This window comes from Cercospora beticola, chromosome 2, assembly GCF_033473495.1.
Source record: "Cercospora beticola chromosome 2, complete sequence".
NCBI classification, from domain to species: domain Eukaryota; kingdom Fungi; phylum Ascomycota; class Dothideomycetes; order Mycosphaerellales; family Mycosphaerellaceae; genus Cercospora; species Cercospora beticola.
In genome coordinates this window covers 1,100,494-1,117,682 of record NC_088936.1, presented here as the reverse complement: position 1 = coordinate 1,117,682, position 17,189 = coordinate 1,100,494, and the positions used below count along the sequence as shown (strand labels likewise).

General features: G+C 51.9%; 8 protein-coding genes across 8 annotated transcripts; 4 read left to right on the top strand and 4 right to left on the bottom strand.

Moving 5' to 3' along the window:
* Window positions 1–24: 24 nt before the first annotated feature.
* RHO25_002471 (uncharacterized protein) lies at window positions 25–1,383 on the bottom strand (the record flags this gene model as incomplete). Its single annotated transcript, XM_065602261.1, has 3 exons — window positions 25–501; window positions 557–1,082; window positions 1,136–1,383. The coding sequence occupies 3 exons, from the start codon at window positions 1,381–1,383 to the stop codon at window positions 25–27; spliced, it is 1,251 nt and encodes a 416-aa protein (XP_065458333.1).
* A 671-nt stretch (window positions 1,384–2,054) lies between these two features.
* RHO25_002470 (uncharacterized protein) lies at window positions 2,055–4,010 on the top strand (the record flags this gene model as incomplete). The annotated part of the gene is made up of 2 exons (XM_023598045.2): window positions 2,055–2,611; window positions 2,720–4,010. The coding sequence occupies 2 exons, from the start codon at window positions 2,055–2,057 to the stop codon at window positions 4,008–4,010; spliced, it is 1,848 nt and encodes a 615-aa protein (XP_023455263.2).
* Window positions 4,011–4,170: 160 nt separating this feature from the next.
* Window positions 4,171–5,526, bottom strand: RHO25_002469 (uncharacterized protein; the record flags this gene model as incomplete). The annotated part of the gene is made up of 3 exons (XM_023598044.2): window positions 4,171–5,016; window positions 5,069–5,368; window positions 5,422–5,526. 3 exons carry the CDS (start codon window positions 5,524–5,526, stop codon window positions 4,171–4,173), a joined length of 1,251 nt encoding a protein of 416 aa, XP_023455264.2.
* A 432-nt stretch (window positions 5,527–5,958) lies between these two features.
* Window positions 5,959–7,607, top strand: RHO25_002468 (uncharacterized protein; the record flags this gene model as incomplete). Its single annotated transcript, XM_023598043.1, has 3 exons — window positions 5,959–6,601; window positions 6,706–7,388; window positions 7,467–7,607. 3 exons carry the CDS (start codon window positions 5,959–5,961, stop codon window positions 7,605–7,607), a joined length of 1,467 nt encoding a protein of 488 aa, XP_023455265.1.
* Window positions 7,608–7,691: 84 nt separating this feature from the next.
* On the bottom strand, window positions 7,692–9,152 carry RHO25_002467 (uncharacterized protein; the record flags this gene model as incomplete). The annotated part of the gene is made up of 1 exon (XM_023598042.1): window positions 7,692–9,152. One exon carries the CDS (start codon window positions 9,150–9,152, stop codon window positions 7,692–7,694), a length of 1,461 nt encoding a protein of 486 aa, XP_023456072.1.
* A 455-nt stretch (window positions 9,153–9,607) lies between these two features.
* RHO25_002466 (uncharacterized protein) lies at window positions 9,608–13,038 on the top strand (the record flags this gene model as incomplete). Its single annotated transcript, XM_023598041.1, has 3 exons — window positions 9,608–9,895; window positions 9,948–12,547; window positions 12,624–13,038. 3 exons carry the CDS (start codon window positions 9,608–9,610, stop codon window positions 13,036–13,038), a joined length of 3,303 nt encoding a protein of 1,100 aa, XP_023456071.1.
* A 378-nt stretch (window positions 13,039–13,416) lies between these two features.
* Window positions 13,417–15,010, bottom strand: RHO25_002465 (uncharacterized protein; the record flags this gene model as incomplete). The annotated part of the gene is made up of 4 exons (XM_023598040.1): window positions 13,417–14,215; window positions 14,266–14,589; window positions 14,663–14,799; window positions 14,846–15,010. 4 exons carry the CDS (start codon window positions 15,008–15,010, stop codon window positions 13,417–13,419), a joined length of 1,425 nt encoding a protein of 474 aa, XP_023455287.1.
* A 1,407-nt stretch (window positions 15,011–16,417) lies between these two features.
* RHO25_002464 (uncharacterized protein) lies at window positions 16,418–16,666 on the top strand (the record flags this gene model as incomplete). Its single annotated transcript, XM_065602260.1, has 1 exon — window positions 16,418–16,666. One exon carries the CDS (start codon window positions 16,418–16,420, stop codon window positions 16,664–16,666), a length of 249 nt encoding a protein of 82 aa, XP_065458332.1.
* Window positions 16,667–17,189: the final 523 nt, after the last annotated feature.

Genomic DNA, 17,189 nt, shown 5'->3' with positions numbered 1-17,189 from the left:
ATTAGCAAGTAATGACGTGTCTTTTCAGAGCTGTGCTTCTATGCCAGCAGTGGACTGTTCCCACACCCTACCGATATGGTTACCGTAAATCCACTGCATGTCACGTCCTCCCGGCTGGATGACTTTATTGCGGACCAAATCTTCCGCAGTTGGGTTGACAACTTTCTGCAAATTCTGGCTTCTCCGCTCGGCCACTTCAGCGAGATGCGCGTACATTCGGGAATAGTACGGCAGGCGTATCCTGTTGAAAATGGGAAGCGCTTGATGAATGTCGTTACGACTCGCTTTCAACGCTTGAGCCAACACCCAGCCGTCCTCCATGGCAAATCCTGCACCAGATCCAAATGCTCCGGAAAGTGCATGTGATGAGTCTCCAACGAGCACTATCTTGTCGTTCCAGTTTGTCAAGTCGTCGAGCTCTGGGCCGGCGAAAGCTGCAAATTCTTTCCAACCTCCTTCTGGCACTCTCTGCAAAGCTTCGCGGACCTGTGGTAGATAAGCCTGTTCAGATTTGTTGTCAGCTCTCGTCTCTGTTTTCGTTGCCTACAATGCTCACGCCAAAATGAGATTCCACGACCTCATTTGTCACAGGTACGCCCCAGCTGTGCTTGTCAGCAGCATGGATCGCAGGATCTTGGTATGCTCGAGCTGCAATTTCCCACAAGCCTTCACCCACTGGTGAGAAGTAGACGTGCGTGGTAGGTGTGTGCCACCATGCCGTCGTTGCGAATCTCGGGTCAAGATCTTTCACAGCGTCCCAAGGTAGTAGAGTTCGCCAGATAGTGGTGCCAGTGAACTTGAGCTCATAATCTCTCCACGCAGCGTCTCGAACGACAGAACGAATACCATCAGCACCAACTACGAGATCAGCAGCGGTTTCTGAGCCATCTGCAAATCTCAGGAGCACTCCGCCCTGCCCGAGGTCTTCGATGCTGGCAACTTTGGTGCCTAGTCTGAGTCTCTCCTCAGACACATGAGATCGCAGGGCAGATTGCAGCTTGGTTCTTTGGGTTCGTATTGGTAGTCGCTTGGTGTCAGTCTGCTTCTCGAACCTCGAAAGCTCTTCACCGGTAGCACCATTTCTGCGATCCCAGTCAGCACGAGCGAGCCAGGTCGGAACATTGGACACCCTCACAGGTTCAGCACTGTCACAGTAGGATGCCCACTGGTCAAGTCATCCGCGACGCCCAGCAATTCCAAGACGTTCCACGTATTTTGGCCTATGCTGATACCAGCGCCAACTTCTCGGAGCACCTTGGCCTGCTCATAAATCGTCACTTCAACATTGGGGATCTGTTGCAAAGCTATTGCCGTTGCGAGGCCGCCTGGGCCTGCGCCCACTATGGCTACTCTTAGCAGAGGGTATTCGGGATCGATGGCCATTGAATGCTTGGAGCTGAAGCTTTGGCTGTCTGCTTGTGCACGTCTGCGAGGATGTGAGGCGTTGTGCGAGCTTAGAGATGATATCTGATCGAGGCAGCTATTGCGCCACCATGCTAGCTCATGGTGTGCCTTGGATTCGGGTCCACAGTCGCGAGTGCTTATCTTTGCTTGCATATTCTTGTTGAACACTTATTATCCATGAAGAAGCTCGAACCGTTCGCGTTGTAGACGGCGACCTGAGTCATTCCTAAGAGCATGGTGTGTTCTGCCCATGAAGGGATAGGAACGTTGGTGATTCTGCAACGTCTTGTTCGAATACGGGTCGAAATGCCCACGCCTGCACTGGTCTCATATTAGCTGATGGAGAGAAGTACACCATCGCGAACAAGGTGCAATTCGATCAACCCTGTATAGCAAGTGGTCAAGATTGTGGGAAACTGTCGATACGCAACAATAGGAGGTAGGAACAAGCCACAAGCTGAACACCACGCCGAGATCGGGGGCGGACGTCGGCGAACGTGCTCCGATGCCGCCTTGGGGACTTGGCAGCAACTTGTGCCTCAGGTGTAGCTCGCCACGCTGTGCAGGTCCCTCTGCAGAAAGCAGTTCTAGACGCTGAAAGGAAGGCTCCCCATGGCGGAGTGCATTCTCCTGCGTGGGGTTGGGTCCGAATGTACATGTGCAAAGTGTATGCACAAGTCCTGCTATTGAATTCTGGGTCAAGCCACCGCATCCTTATTCTACTCGAATCTCGTGGCGACGTCGCATCGCCTGGGCGCTTCTGGCGCTCAGCAGTGTACCGATCCACTTTCTATACAATTCTGCAAATTTTCAAGCAATTGTATTCTATCGAGAACGCACAGCTGGTTACGGCAACAGCTGGGATTCTAAGATCTGATAAGATCGACTTCGAGGCCTTTTCGAAGCAGCTCTCAGCTGGACTGGAGGACAGCTCAGATCTGTTTGCTTACAACAGCTCCCTCGCCACTCGACTGCGGTCTATGCACCTTGCAGACGAGGCCGCTTTCGTTCGTCTTGAGGCTCAGCAGTGCCTCGATGTCTACGGCAGTGATCTACTCACGGAACACTCTCACGTTTTTGCGATTGTCGATCCAAGCGTGAAGGTTAACGAAACAGACAGCGATCGTAGCGGTGAGTATTCGGATGTTCTCAACTGGGCTGATCTGGGCATATCAGGAGCTGCAGCCGAGAATACGCCAATGTACTGGTAAGTGGCTCGGTCATCACGTCACCGAAGCGCTCGCCTCTCTTTCGAGAGCTCACGGGCCGAATCATTCAAGCAGCGCGAGTGCGCACAATTACTGAGCTTGTATAGGCCGAGTAGTATTAGCGATCTTGTCCACGAGACCCAGCGTGACAGCCATAGTCATAGCTGGCTGTTGTCAGGGAAGTATCTTGAGTATTGCATGGCCAAAAGAGAACCAGGGCACTGCAAGGTACAATTTTCGACGTACATTCTTGTTGGCATCATCGTTTGCAATTTTATCAAGATGTCCGTGATGGTCTGGCATCTCTGGCACCAGCGAAGTGGATCTCTAGTTACATTCGGGGATGCACTGGCTAGCTGGCTTCAAGATGTCGACGATAACACGATGGGAAACTGTCTCATTGACAAGTCATCTGTCAGGGACGAGAGGGAGGATCGCTTTGATCAGCTTGCTACCCAACCTCAAAAACGGAGCTTAGTACGAAGAGGATATCTGCAGCCATCTGCCCTGGGACAGAAAGCGCGTAAGCCTACCAAGAAGCGGCGATGGGCTGCTGCCGTTGACATTGAGCAATGGGTGCCTAGTCTCGCGATTTGCATCGTGTCCCTCTGTGCCGCTGCCTTTTTCCTCATAAGGGCAACTCGTGATCCTGAGCGACTCAGTATCCAGGAGGCAATTGCTGCCGGCAAATTCTTCGTCGAAGACACGACATCGACGCTCGAAACGAAGTTGCCGACGAATGGCACGAAAGGCTTCATCGCTTCGGTCTTACTGGTCAAAACCCCCCAGATCGTCCTCTCGTGTTGCTATTTGGGGTTCAATGGACTCCTCACGAGTATGCACCTGGCCTATGAATTCAGCGGCTATGCGATCGTACGCAAGGGCCTTCGGGTCACCGAGCCTCGAGGAACGCAACGCACTACATACTGGCTGCAGCTGCCATTTAAATACAGCTTGCCTTTACTGGTGACGACGGCGTTGTTGCACTGGCTGATTTCGCAGTCGCTGTTTCTTGTTCGAGTCGTGCCTTATCGTGCTGGTTTCGGAGCGCAGACAATCGAACCACTCGTAGCCGACGAATCTGGCGTAGGTATCAGTCTTGTACCTATGCTGGTAGCCGTCGTGCTGGCGTTTTGCCTGCTACTAATTGTTGTCGGACTGGGTTTCAGAAAGCTTGCGAGCAATATGCCGATTGCGGGAAGCTGCTCGTTTGCACTTGCGACCGCGGTCCACAGGCCGCAGGAGGATGAGAAAGCTTCAACACTGCCCCTCATGTGGGGAGAGATCCCTCGCATGGGAACACAAGAACTTGGTCATTGCTCATTCACGAGTGAAGAAGTCGTCGAGCTGGAGCCGAACAGAAAATATGCTGGTTGTCGGCAGGGCCTGACTGCTTAATCTGTCGATTTCCTCTGGATCGGAGCTAGAACTGTTCAAAACTTGGCCTTTTCCAAAAGAAATTCAAGAACATGCCTTGGACATGCCTTTTAAACGCTGGCAGCGTGAATTTTGGCTAATCCGAGATGCCCAAGGAGGGCAGCGTTTGGTTTTGGAAGCCTTATGCGCACGCTACAACGGAGCTCTTCTCCCGCAGACGTGGTCCGATGACCCATAGTGACACGGAAAGTGTCCCAACAATGAACGCTATCAGAGCCAGAACTGAATTTCCCCAGCCTAATCCCAACGCATCAAACAGAACATCCGCGAACAGCGGAAACCCGAAACCTGCCAGAAACCTTGCGACATTCATACCGGCTATTGCTGAAGCAGCATAGCCTCCTTTGGCATAGCAGTCGAGGACGTAATGCTGAATGGCTGCCAGAGGAGCCAGGATGCCTAGTCCCACGAGGAATAATCCTATGTCCGGCACGAACCAGAAAACTTGCTTCTGAGCACTCCACCCGTAGACAAGCAAGCCGGCAGGCAGTAGAGTGCCACTCGCAGCAAGATATGGAATCCGAGCTTCAGGCCGAGGACCGTTCGACGCCAGCTTCTTGTAGATGATGTCCATGACTTTGCCGCTTGCTAAGACACTGCATGCAAAACCGGCGAGGAGCGCAAGATAGTGCAGCGAGGCAACGCCGACTGACTGTCCGTACGTGTTCTCAAAGACGCTGGCGATGGTCGTGAGGAACAGGTAGTAGACACCAAATATCACGGCCGCATAAGCTGCAAGGACCTGGATGATGGGCTGCGTTCCAAGCAACACAACCGGGCGATATATGGAGCGCAAATAATGAGACACTGGCTGTTTGGTCGTGCGGTTCAGGCGTGGCGCATATGTTTCTGGTAAGCCAAAAACTCCAAAGGGCAAGACTACAGCGGTGGCAATGGCGCAAATGTAGAACGACCAACGCCACGAGTTGATCGTTTGTGCTACCCAGCCACCGACTATGGGCCCCAACTATTGTCGAGATGTTAGTCACTGATGCAAAGATATAGCAAATACGACCTACGGAAGGACCAGCGAGCTGCAATGCCATGTAAATGGCCATAGGTGAGCCTCGTTCTCGAGGCGTATACAGGTCGCTTATCATAGCTGCTCCTACTGCCAGAGGTGCACAACCTCCCAAGCCAGCGAACACACGGAACGTAATGAGCTGAGCGCTACTTTGAGCAACGCCACAAGCGATGGTGAAGGCAAGGAAGAGCACTGCCGATATTAAGAGTACGGGTTTTCGACCAAAGTTCTCGGACATGGGTGCTAGCAGTATGCCGCCGAGGGCATATGGTAACACAAATGCGGACAACACGAGCTGCAGGCGTCAGTCTTTGGACCTTGAACGGATGATGAGTTTGCTCAACATACATTTCGCTCAACGGAAGAAGTGATATTGAACTCATCAGCAACCAGTGGCAGTGCCGGAGCGATGATTGACGATGCAAATGGCTCGAGAAATGCAAAAAGTCCCATGATGACCGACGCCCGCAGTCTGATTCGAGAAGACCATTGTTGCGGATCGATAGACGAAGACTTTTGGTGTTCTGAATCTGCTTCGACTTTCTCTTCATCAAGTGGCATCCTCGTGGAACCGAAGATCGACGGAGATCAAATTGGGAATGTTGCACAATACTGAGCAGATCAGGAGCATGCCACAGTGGTTGCTATACCATGCGGCTCGATCAGCACATCGACGCTGTGTTGATCCTCGTACGTTATCACCGCTGGATGTTTTGGTACGACGCTGATCGTGGCTGCAGAGGGTCCACCTCAACGCCAGCGCGGAGCTTTTGGGCTCGAAGTTTATTTTAGACATTCCTCCAGAGTAGGCCCTCCTGCGGGATTGAACCATGCTACAACATCAACAAAGTTATAGTCGTTGATGAAGTCCTATTCACAGCAATAATGGTCGCAGAAACTCTCCCCCGTCTGGTGAAGCGCAGCATTGAAGCTTTTCCTGATAACGAAGCCATCGATGGAACGACATATCGACAACTTGACACCCTGATCAGCCGCTACGTCTCGGGTTTGAAAGATGCTGGCGTCCAAAAGGGTGATTTTATCATACCTCTCTTTGGCAAAAAGTCTGTTGAAGGTGCAGCGCTCGCCTTGGCTGTTCTCCGCTTAGGAGGAATACATGTTCCCCTCGACCCTTCATCACCTGTGCAGCGTCTGCATAAACAAGCTACAAGCCTTGGTCGAACTCCCAAAATTATCGTATCTGGAACTACCGAAGACGATGCAAAGAGTGCTGATGCACTGGCCAAGGCCTTGGGAACTACAGCTTGCTCGTCGCTATGGCTGAAGTCGACTGGAATCGACGCCACGACAGATGAGAGTTCACCTGAAGACCTGGCACTTGTCTTTTTCACCAGCGGGTCGACTGGTCCTCCCAAAGCAACTCCATACAAACATAAGCAACTCTCTACGTCGCTGATGGCATGCACATCGGCTCTCGGATTCTCAGACAAAGAAAGGGTTTGCAATGTGATTCCGTGGATCTGGGACGGCGGTAACCTCGATCTGTTCGGTCCGCTTCTTCATGGTGGTGCGGTGGTCTACTGTCATCAAGGCTCACCGGAAGACATTGCCGAAGTGATCTGATCTGCCGACATAATTGCACATATGTGCTTTTACCTCCGTCTTTGCTAGGCGCTATACCAATGGACGCTCTTGCCAGACTGCGAATTCTCGTCTGTGCCGGCGAATCACCCCGACCAAGCCAGTTCCCACGGTGGGTTGCGCAATGTCCGAACACACGCATTGTTAACGCATATGGCTTGACCGAGACTGGCATTCTCAACATGTTGTTCGATGTCAGGTCTCCCATTGAGGACTTGGTGATCCCTCCGATTGGCAAACCATTCGGGGAGAATCTCGCCATGATCGATCCGGAGACTTCAGAGATTGTGCTTTCCGGGCCCCAGATCACAGAAAGTTACATGGGTCCGAGCTCGTCGCCTGAGTTTCTTCCACCGCCGAATATGTTATCGAAAGAATACTATGCCATGAGGACAGGAGATGTCGCAAAGGTAGACGAATACGGCCTATATCACTTCGAAGGCCGGACCGACAATCGCTTGTCTATATTCTCGCTTCGCATTGAGCCAGCCGATACTGAGGATGCTGCATTTGGTGTCCCGGACATCGACTTTGCACATCTATTCGTGCATGAATTCGCGGAAGGAGAAACGCCAGCCCTAGTATTGGCTTACCATGCCTCATCGATGCAGTTCAAGGGCGAATTACTGAGCAAAGAAGAATACCAACAAGCAACGGATCGATATGAGCAGGATTTGAGGCAGCGATTGGCGAATGAGCTGCCGGAGTATCAGGTATGTGCTGCTGCGAGCGCGGTTCCGCTCCTTTTCACCTGCTGTTGATGATTTAAGACCGACTGACTTGTTCATCAGCAACCTTCGGCCTACTTCCCTCTCGGTGTCGTCCCTCGACTCATTTCGGGCAAGAAAGATGGTAAGAAGATCGCTTCGCTTGCAACAGACGCTCACGAGCAGAAGCTGCTGGAATTTGCTCCATTCCATATCGAGCTATGAACGGAAAGATGTATGGCTAGAGCCAGAATGAGAAACGAGTCGGAACTAATTACGGATTTATGGTTCGAGTCTCAATAGAACCCGTCAAGTCTCGACGTGGCCGTTGACAGTCCCGTGTGTTTCGTCTCCGTTCGTGTGCTCGCCATTGGTTTTCACCTCTGAAGGCCCACCATTTGTTGACCTCTGCCATGTCTGCACCCCGAATTGAGATCCAATCGATATGATCTGCGCCAGCCAAATGGCACTACGAAACTTTCCCTCGTCCTTGTCATGGAAAACCTTGTCGACAAGATCTTCACATCGATCCCAGTCTACGAAGCCTAGCTTCGCAACGTTCTCTTTCGTGATCAAAGATGCCAGCTTCTTCTGCAGCGGTCCTCCGGGTTTCCACCGAAATGGTGCTGAGAAGGGGTGTTTCCGTCGTTGATAAACTTCTTCTGTGACAAACGGCCGGACAGCTTGACGGAAAAGCCATTTTTCAGTGACTCCACCGCCTTCTTCCACGTGGACAAGCACATCAATAGGGAGCTTTTGTGCCCACTCGGAGAGGACATGGTCTAGGAACGGAGGTCGTGATTCTACCGAGTGCGACATCTTTGCGCCGTCACTGATTGCAGCAATAACCATGTTTGGGAGAATTGTTTTGTTCCAAGCTGTCATGCTGCGGTGTAGAGGATGGAGATCCTTCATATTCGCAGCCTCCTTCTCGGTGAAGGTGTTAGCCACTGCAGTCAAGGGAGTGCTTATGTCGCGGAGCTCGGGCAGAAGCCAATCGGCAGGATCCAACACTGCCAGGTTGCAAAAAGGCGCAGGTATGTTGTTTGACTGAGCAGCGGGGTCCTGCTCTGCATTGGTATTTTGCTCGCCACCGAACCACCGCGAGGCATCAGCTTGTTTTTCTCGTATTTGGTTCAAGTCATCCAAACTGTCGGGCTCCTTCATGTTGGGGTCGCGACGTCGATCTTCAGCCTGAAGGCGGCTATCGACGAAAAAGCTGTATCCGCCGAATAATTCATCGGATCCGTCGCCGTTCAATACAACTTTCAGCCCACGCGAGCGAATATGCTTACTCATTGCCTTCTTAGCGATATGCTGCAGGTCCCACATGAGGGCCTCGCCGAGCCAGCAAGATTCTTCGAATTGATCGGCCAAAACCTGTTCATCGACTACAATCTTCTCGATCGGTAGGCCGATATGTTCTGCCGACCGAACAGCAATGGCCGATTCATCCAGATCGCTGTCGTCTGGGAACGCAATCGTGAAGCATGTTGGCAACTTCTCTGGAGGTGTTTCTTGCTGATGGCTCAGATGCGCGGCGATTCCTGCGACCGCACTACTGTCGACACCGCCACTAAGCAACAATCCCACAGGAACGTCGCTTGAGACCAGTCGCATCCGCACTGCTTCCACTAAACGTTCTCGCAATTCTATGATGAGCTCGTCTTCTGTGCGCTTGTCCGAACGGCCTTCATTAGAAGGATACTGCAATTCCCAATAAGGTCTGAATTGGATAGACTGGGGTGCACCTTGATATGCCACTAACATATGGCCTGCTGGGACTCTGTGGATCCCTTCGAATAGCGAGCGATTACCATAGTGCCCACACCCTTCGGCCATACACTGTGCGTCCCACTTCAATTGCTGCTTATCCAGGAAACTCGTAATGCCCTTGCACTGGGTTGAAACCAAAAGCTTGCCGTTGAACTCGCCGATCGATCATACGTCAACGTAATCGATCGTCGAGTAATATTTCTCTATTAAGGCAAAGCAGATTGACGTTAGCCCTATTCGGGCCAGCACGAAACTGCCAAACAGAATCAAGCCACATGACGATTGCGCAACTCAACCGCAATGGATTGGTAGGCTTGATGCCAGCGTGACAAGACTGACTGCATAGCCTCAGGCACTACTACGAGACGACCGTTGTCAGTCGCATCTGACCAACCGTACGCATTATCGTCAATCGTTTTGAGCACAACTGTACACCAGACTCTTCAATAATGGGTACATCGACGAATTTGTACGATGCAGTTTTCAGACGAAATGATGGACAATCGCCCGAAAACGAGGCCATTCGGACTCTTAGAGGAAGCGCTGCAAAGACGACTTATAACAGTCTCAAGGGAAACGTTGATTTTCTCAGATCTGTGGCAAACTTCCAGTCCAAAGAGAATGTGGCTCTTGTGATGCCAAACAGTCCTGAGTTGATTGTCGGACTACTGGCTCTCTGGGCAGATGGAGCCGCCGCTGTACCGCTCAATCCAGCATATACAGCAGCTGAGTTCGAGGTTAGTGCTGAGACTGCTGATCAGAATTGCAACTAACATGGTCTGCTTCTAGCCTCTATTCAAAGACCTGAGCATAAAAAAAGTCGTAGTGCTAGGAGGTGATGACAAGACCAAAGCCACCTTGCAAGAAACCTCTGCCAACCAGAAGATCATCGAAATCAGTCTCGACGGGCTTAGAGAAGGCGACACCCGAGGAAAATCATCGCCTCCTAATCTAGACGACAACACAGCACTATACCTGCACACATCAGGCACAACCGGCAAGCCCAAGGCCGTTCCCCTCAAGCACTCTAATCTCCTTCGTGGGGCACGCAACGTAGCCGAAACCTACCAGCTCGACTCAACTCATCGAACATACCTCCTACAAGTGCTCTTTCACATTCATGGCATCGTAGCCGCACTTCTCGCGCCGCTCGTAACAGGCGGCAGCATCGTCATACCTCCCGGTGGAGCCATCGATGCTTCTCGAGCATGGTCCGACTTCCAAGAGAATGACTGCAACTGGGTGACGGGAACACCCTCAATCTTGCAAACACTTCTGGCCGCACCTGACCCGAAAAGCGGTACTCTGGATATTCAGTTCATTCGATCGTGCTCCAGTCCTCTGCTTCCAACCGTATTTGAGGCCCTCCGAAAACGATTCGATTGCCCTGTTATCGAAGCATATGCGATGACTGAAGCGAGTCATCAGATGTGCAGTAACCGACTGGACGACTTTGGCTCGGGAAGTGTAGGGCCAGAATCTGGTGCAACGAAGATCTGCATATGGAGCGAAGGCAATACGGCGGTTGCACTTGGAGAGGAAGGCGAAGTCTGTGTGAGTGGAGACAATGTAATGGGTGGGTACGATGGTGTTAGCGACGAGGTCAATCAAAAGGCGTTTTGGCAGGGCACAGATGAGCGAGGCAACGAGGCGAGATGGTTTCGTACAGGTGATCGTGGTGTATTGTCTACCGATGATAGAAGAAGGTTGACACTCATCGGGCGGCTGTCTGAGATGATCAATCGGGGTGGAGAGAAGATCTCGCCTGTAGAGGTCGATGAGGCTATCATGCTGGCCAGTGATGAGGTGAAGGAAGCGGCGAGCTTCTCTGTATCTGATGACTTTTACGGGCAGGAGGTGGAGGCCGCAGTGGTTCTTAAGCCGAATACCAGTTTGGACGAGGCGAAACTGCAACAATTGCTGGAAAAAAGGCTTGCGGCGTTCAAAATTCCCAAAAAGATACACTTTTGCGAGGACAAGATACCCAAGGGTCCAACGGGCAAGATCCAGAGAAAGGTCCTTTCTCAGCTATTTGGACAGGATAATTCAGCTGAAGCAGGCGATGGAAAGCAAAAGTCAAGTGAAGATGATGTCTATGCTATTATCGACAGGGCCCTAGGCATCAAGTCGGGTCAAGCAAAAGAATCACAGAGCACTACCTTGCTTGCATTGGGAGCCGACTCCATGGGCCTGTCCAAAATCTCCTCTGCAGTCGAAAGGCAGACTGGCGTACGACTTGGCGTAGCAGCGCTCTTCGCTTACCCGACAGTCGAGGAGGTTGTCGATCTGGTTCAGCAAGGCACAACCAAATCTCAAGGTGGCTTTGACGCTCCGACAAAAGTGGCACCTTTCTCGTTGCTAGGATCGTCCAAGGATCAGCTCGAGCAGATTTGCAACTCAGCGGGCATCAAGATCGATGATCTCGAAGACGCCATCCCTCTCTCTGCGAATCAGAACATGTATCTCAAAGTTTTACGAGGCTCTACCAAGAAGGAACATCTCGACAATAACGACGTGTGGCAAATGAACCGCTATCGTCTAGCAAACGGCACTGACAAAGCTCGCTTGCTGCAGACTTTAGGTAAAGTCCGGCAGCACGAGGAGTCCTTTCGTTGGAAGCTGGGCTACGATGACTCTGCTTCCAGCTGGATCATCCTACAGGAGAAGCCGGAATACTCGAACCCAGATTCCCCGCGGATCCGGGAGTTCTCCTGTGCAGCGGAAGAGGAAGCTACAAAGCTCATGGATGAAGAACTTTCCACGTATCGCCATCGGGTCGGAACTCGAACGCTTGTCTTGTACATTGTTTCGATCGGCGAAGGAGATAGTCTGGAGCTGGAACTTGCTTTCATCGAATCGCATCTGTTCACAGAAGGGCAGGGACGGCGGTTGATACTCGACACGATTTCCAAAGCTTATCAGAACGAAGAGCTGGACCACTATACTCCTTATTCTGCTTACGTGTCTCGCTTCCCAATCGGACACGATCCGGCATCGGCGTTGGAGTTTTGGGAAAAGGAAGTTGCTTCGATGAAAAGGGAAGAGAAGTGGAGTGAAATCAAAGCTCCTGCGTACGTCAATCCGGAAGCCTGGACGAAGGACCAATTGGTGCCTCTTGGTGACATGCAGTCGGTCAATGCGCCATTCCGTGACCTGACTGTTGTGCTAGATATGACTCTTCCGCTTGTCGTGGAGGCGGTATTTTCGTTGAGTCTGGCCTTGTGGCTATCTCAGAGGGATTCTGTATTCACGAGCGGCAGTGTGGTGTACGACCGCGCAGTGTCATTGAGGACGATAGGAGACGGAGAGCGGCTGGATAGCGTGAGAGCGGTGACTGGGAGTTATCAGCCCCAGCCGTTGGTTTTGGATTTGGCAGCGAGAGATTTATGGTGAGTCCACGCCGGGTTGAGCTTTGTGAAAGAAAAAAGGAATGTCAATGAACATGCTAATGAGCCCGGTGAATAGGACATATTTGCTTCACTTCAAGGCTATGACACAGATCCGCGAGCGCAAGATTTGCCTCAACGAGATGGATCGACTCGCTTGCCATACTGCTGCGTTCACCTGGAGGTTTCACAACGACGTGGAAGATGAATCGTCTTCCGCGGACAACGACGGCCCCCTCATCGCCGGTGTCAAGGCAGAAGCAATGTCCATGCGCGCCTTCCACATGTGTTTCGTAAATGCCAATCGCCATGGAGAAGATGGAGCCACTGTGGCAATCGGCTTTCATGAGAAGTGGCTAGATGAACAGAGGAGCAATGGATGCAAGGTCGAATTGGTTGAAATCTGTATCAAGGCACTTCGATTCGTGGCGGAGAATAATTCCAAACTGCAAGAGCTCTCCTTGGAGGATTTGAGAGCAGCAGTGTTCGGATAGTGGCACTCAGCATCGAGAGAGAAAGATTAGTATCTATAGACATAGAGAGGTGCGTCGTTGGCAGATTCGGCATGGTTCGAAATCATTGTCCGGTTCATCTAGCTGTCAACGACGCCCTGCTCGATTTCGCTGAAGAACGATAAACCCCACAAAAGCCATTATCATCGGCGCAAGGGCGTCCACGGCACCAATTTGTCTCCGAAGACAGTGTAAGCAAACAGGCATCGTGGGTTCCAATCGTGAGAGCATTGAGGATAGAGCAAATTTTTGAGACTCAGTGCGTAGAATAGGGTTGAAGCGTCAGCTATACCCACACAAGGTCGCATTTGCCAGTGACATCGTTCGTCCGAGCATCGACTCCTGGTCAGCCGCAAGCACTTAGTACACCCACAACTTGACAGCCCCTGGGTTCTCTCTCAGCAGCTTCTTGTTCTTCCGCATCAGAATAATCCGCATGGCCCACGCGCAGATACAAACGCCGAGCGAGAAAGCAATGCTGGCCGAGAAAGCCTTGATAAAGCGAGGGGAGTCGGAATCCGGCCAGAGGTAGGGTGTGTAGACAGATGCCAGATTGCCAAAAGTGTTGGTCATGGCGATGGCGACAGCTTTCTTCTCATCAGTCTCCCCGAGTGTTGATGCGGCCCAGGATAGCACGATATTGTTGACGCCGTATGTCGCTCCTACGAACAACATGATGCCAACGTAACGGCCTGCGACGCTAGTTGTTCCAGCGGCAACGGCGAACCCGACACAGGCGACAAGCTTCGAGATGGTGGTATGCCAGGTCCTCTCGTTGTAGCGGCCCGAGCTCCAGGACACCCAAATACTGATGAAGCCGGAAACAAGATATGGCGGGCAGGTCAAAGCAAGGCTGATAGTCGTGTTGAAGCCCAATGTCTTGACCACAGATGGAAGAAAGTTCTTGAAACCGTTCGCAGAGAGGTGGAGATTGTCCATGAGGCAGAACAGCCATGTCTTGGGATCCATGACTGCTTCACGCAGGCCTTTCCACACGCTGGAGTCTTCCGATCTTCGGCCAGTGGTGTCATCGAAAATGCGATGATGAGCGAGCTGTCTCTCTTCGTGAGTCAACCAACGAGTTTTGAGCGGGCTGTCTGGCAGCACGAATATCGCAACTATAGCGACGGCGATGGAAAATGCTCCTTGGATAATGAATCTGCACGCAGTCAGTTTCTGTCGTACCATGGCCTAGAAGAGTGAACTCACAGCCACTGCCATCCAGAAAGGCTGTTGACGCCATCCAGTTCAGAGAAGATTGGTGCTGCGATGAGTCCAGAGAAGGAGCTTGCAAGCATGTTGCCAGTGTACATGATGGACATTCTGGTTGCCAACTCTTTCTTAGTGTAGAACATGCTGATCATATACAATGCTCCAGGATAGAACGGAGCCTCTGTAATTCCGAGCAAGAATCGACAGGCCAGCATCGTGCCGAAGTCGTGGCATAGGTAGGTCAAGAGACTGACGATTGACCACGCCATCATGAAGCCGGACATGAATATAGATGGCCGGACTCTGTTCAGAAGCATGTTGCTAGGCACAAGGGGGATATTAGCTTTGGCCAAAGGTACAGGAGTTTCGGAACTCACCTTGTCCCAGGAGATACCCGACAAAGAGGATCGAAACACATGTGTTGTATTGCGTTCCAGTGAGGCCAAGGTCCTTGTCCAAACCGTTTAGCTTGCCGTTGATCATGGCATTGCGGTCCAAGAAATTGAAGAAGTACATGATCCAGAGGGTAGGCTGCGAAGTATTAGATCTGACACCACGATCACAGTTGTTGACTGACCATGATGTATGTGTCGAGCTTTCTCACGAGCTTGATCTCTTTGGGATCGATCTTCTTGCGCGCACCGAACGCGTCTTTCTCCACGGCGACTCCATCTATGCCTTTCTCGGGCATGATTTCGTGCATTTCCACCTCGTGCTTTCCATCTTTCTCAATATGAGCCATGGCGGCGAAAGGGACAACTGCGGCAAGTTTACGAGCTTGCAGATACGTTAAAGGCAGAGAGATGACTGTGGCCCGGCGACATGATCGACATAAGTAGAGTTGTGAAGCTGACCGTGTGTGGAGTCAGTCGAGCTACCCCATGGGCACCCCAGGTCTTGGAAACAACCAAGCCTGTAGCGAGTAGTTCTTCCGGCTTGGCTAGGTAGCTTTGCTGCGGAGAAGCGTGCATCTGCAGCTGCGTGGCTATCCTCGTTTACTCCAAGATAGGTCTGAAGTCATGTCTCTCCGCTTCCTTTGAAGTGTCCCCAGCATTGTGGGCTTTATTAGAGTCAGACAATTCGCTCCGGAGAACAATCCGGGCGCTTCGGGCAAGCACGCAACTGTCCGTGTGACGGTGACCCCCAAATACGTGCAACTCTTGCAGTCAAATGTGTGGTATTGAGAGGAAAACTGCTGCAAGGTCGGATATTTCTCCGCAGCTTCCGCTCTGCATATCCTATCCGGAAATGCATGTAGGCGAACTCAAGGCTTGCACGACATCTTGGCTGGCCGAAACAGGTAGAGAAACCAGTACCAGCTCGTTTCTGGATCTCGACCACGCCTGTTGCGGTACACGACAGGCCACAACCGCAGGCTCGAGATGTTCATGTCCCAGGTATACCATCATCTCTGCCACGTACATAGATGGTACTCATCAGCCTGATAGTGCTGGCGGCATTTCTCTGCATCTTCGCAGTAATCATCTTCCTCGTTCATGTGCGTGTCTTGTATGCTGCCATGCACATATTGCATTGGAAACGCGCATTGATGCATGCCCTCGCGAGAACCGGCAGCTCGCCTCCTTGACGCACCAGAGCTGCATTCTGCTGCACTTGAAATCCTTCGTCGAGCTGTGGGAAGTGATGCGAAGCGAGATTGTTTGGATGGAGATGAGCCACGAACTCAAGGCGTGGAGTAGGAGATTCGATGTCGCGACTTTTGTCCACTGCCACGACTTATGGTCACCCAGCAGCTTCTGACGACCTCGCAATTCTGTTCGCTCTCGCTGCCACCACTCAACCGACCACATGCGCTGGCTCTGCGCCTCTCAGGCCAAGTCGTTCATCAAGCACCACAATCAGCACATCCGCCGTGTCACTAGCCATGCGTTCGCCAGAAATTGGCCCCTTTCATGCAAAGGATTCTCACCATTCCCGAAAGTGTGACCGGGGACTCTGAACGCGTCTATACAATACATGAGACCATCCAAGACAAGGGACATCCGCTGACACGCGTTTGCCGTGCAAGGTGCATGATCTGTCGGCATCGGCGGAACAACGCGCTGACTTAGTCGCCAGCCATGGCGCGCATCAGTCCATTTTGAAATGCCGTGCTAAGGCTTGGGCAGATGTTAAGCCTAACAACACTATGATCGATGTGGCATCCTCGGAATGTGGATTCAAGGTTGAGAGAGTCCGACTGGTAGATCTGGAAGACGCAGCTTATCTCCACTATCCAGACTCAGCCGTTATGGGTGCACAAGTCGGCAACATGATGTGGCGGAGTCCCGAAGCTCACGCGATGGGGCCAGTTCGCAAGCCTTCGGATATGTTCTCCTTTGGTCTAGGAGGAGAAAGATCTAAACGCATTTCTTCGATACCTCGGCGACAACTCTGAATGGGTCCAAATCTTCACAGCAGTCGCAAGCGCATTTGCAGAAGGTCAGCCCAGAAGGCCATTCCGGCTCTGGGAAGGAATCGACGTGGAACAGGCAGATTCATTCAAAGATCTCGTTCTTGGGCTCACAAATTTCGACCCGGAGGAAAGATTGACGGCGCCCCAGGCTTTAGAGCACGAATGGTTCAGAGATTTCTGACTTCACGAAGCTGAAGAGCTCATATGCCTTAGTCTCTCAAAGACATATCAGGCCGGGAGACGTTCGCTCGGCCACATCTGTCCCGCTAGTGGAGACCGTCTGTTGCCAAGCACCATCTCCGCACATACAGCTCAAACGTTCTGTATTGTGCCCCCAAACCAAGTCACAGCGCTGCGTCTGATCGCATCTGATATGCAAAGCGTATGCGGGGAAGCCTGCTACATCACTGGCCACAGACATTCTCTTCACTCACGCGTAATGAGGGATATGTTCTTCCCAGTAGTGGCGCACCGTATCCACGCCTGCAGCTTCACTCAAGACCTT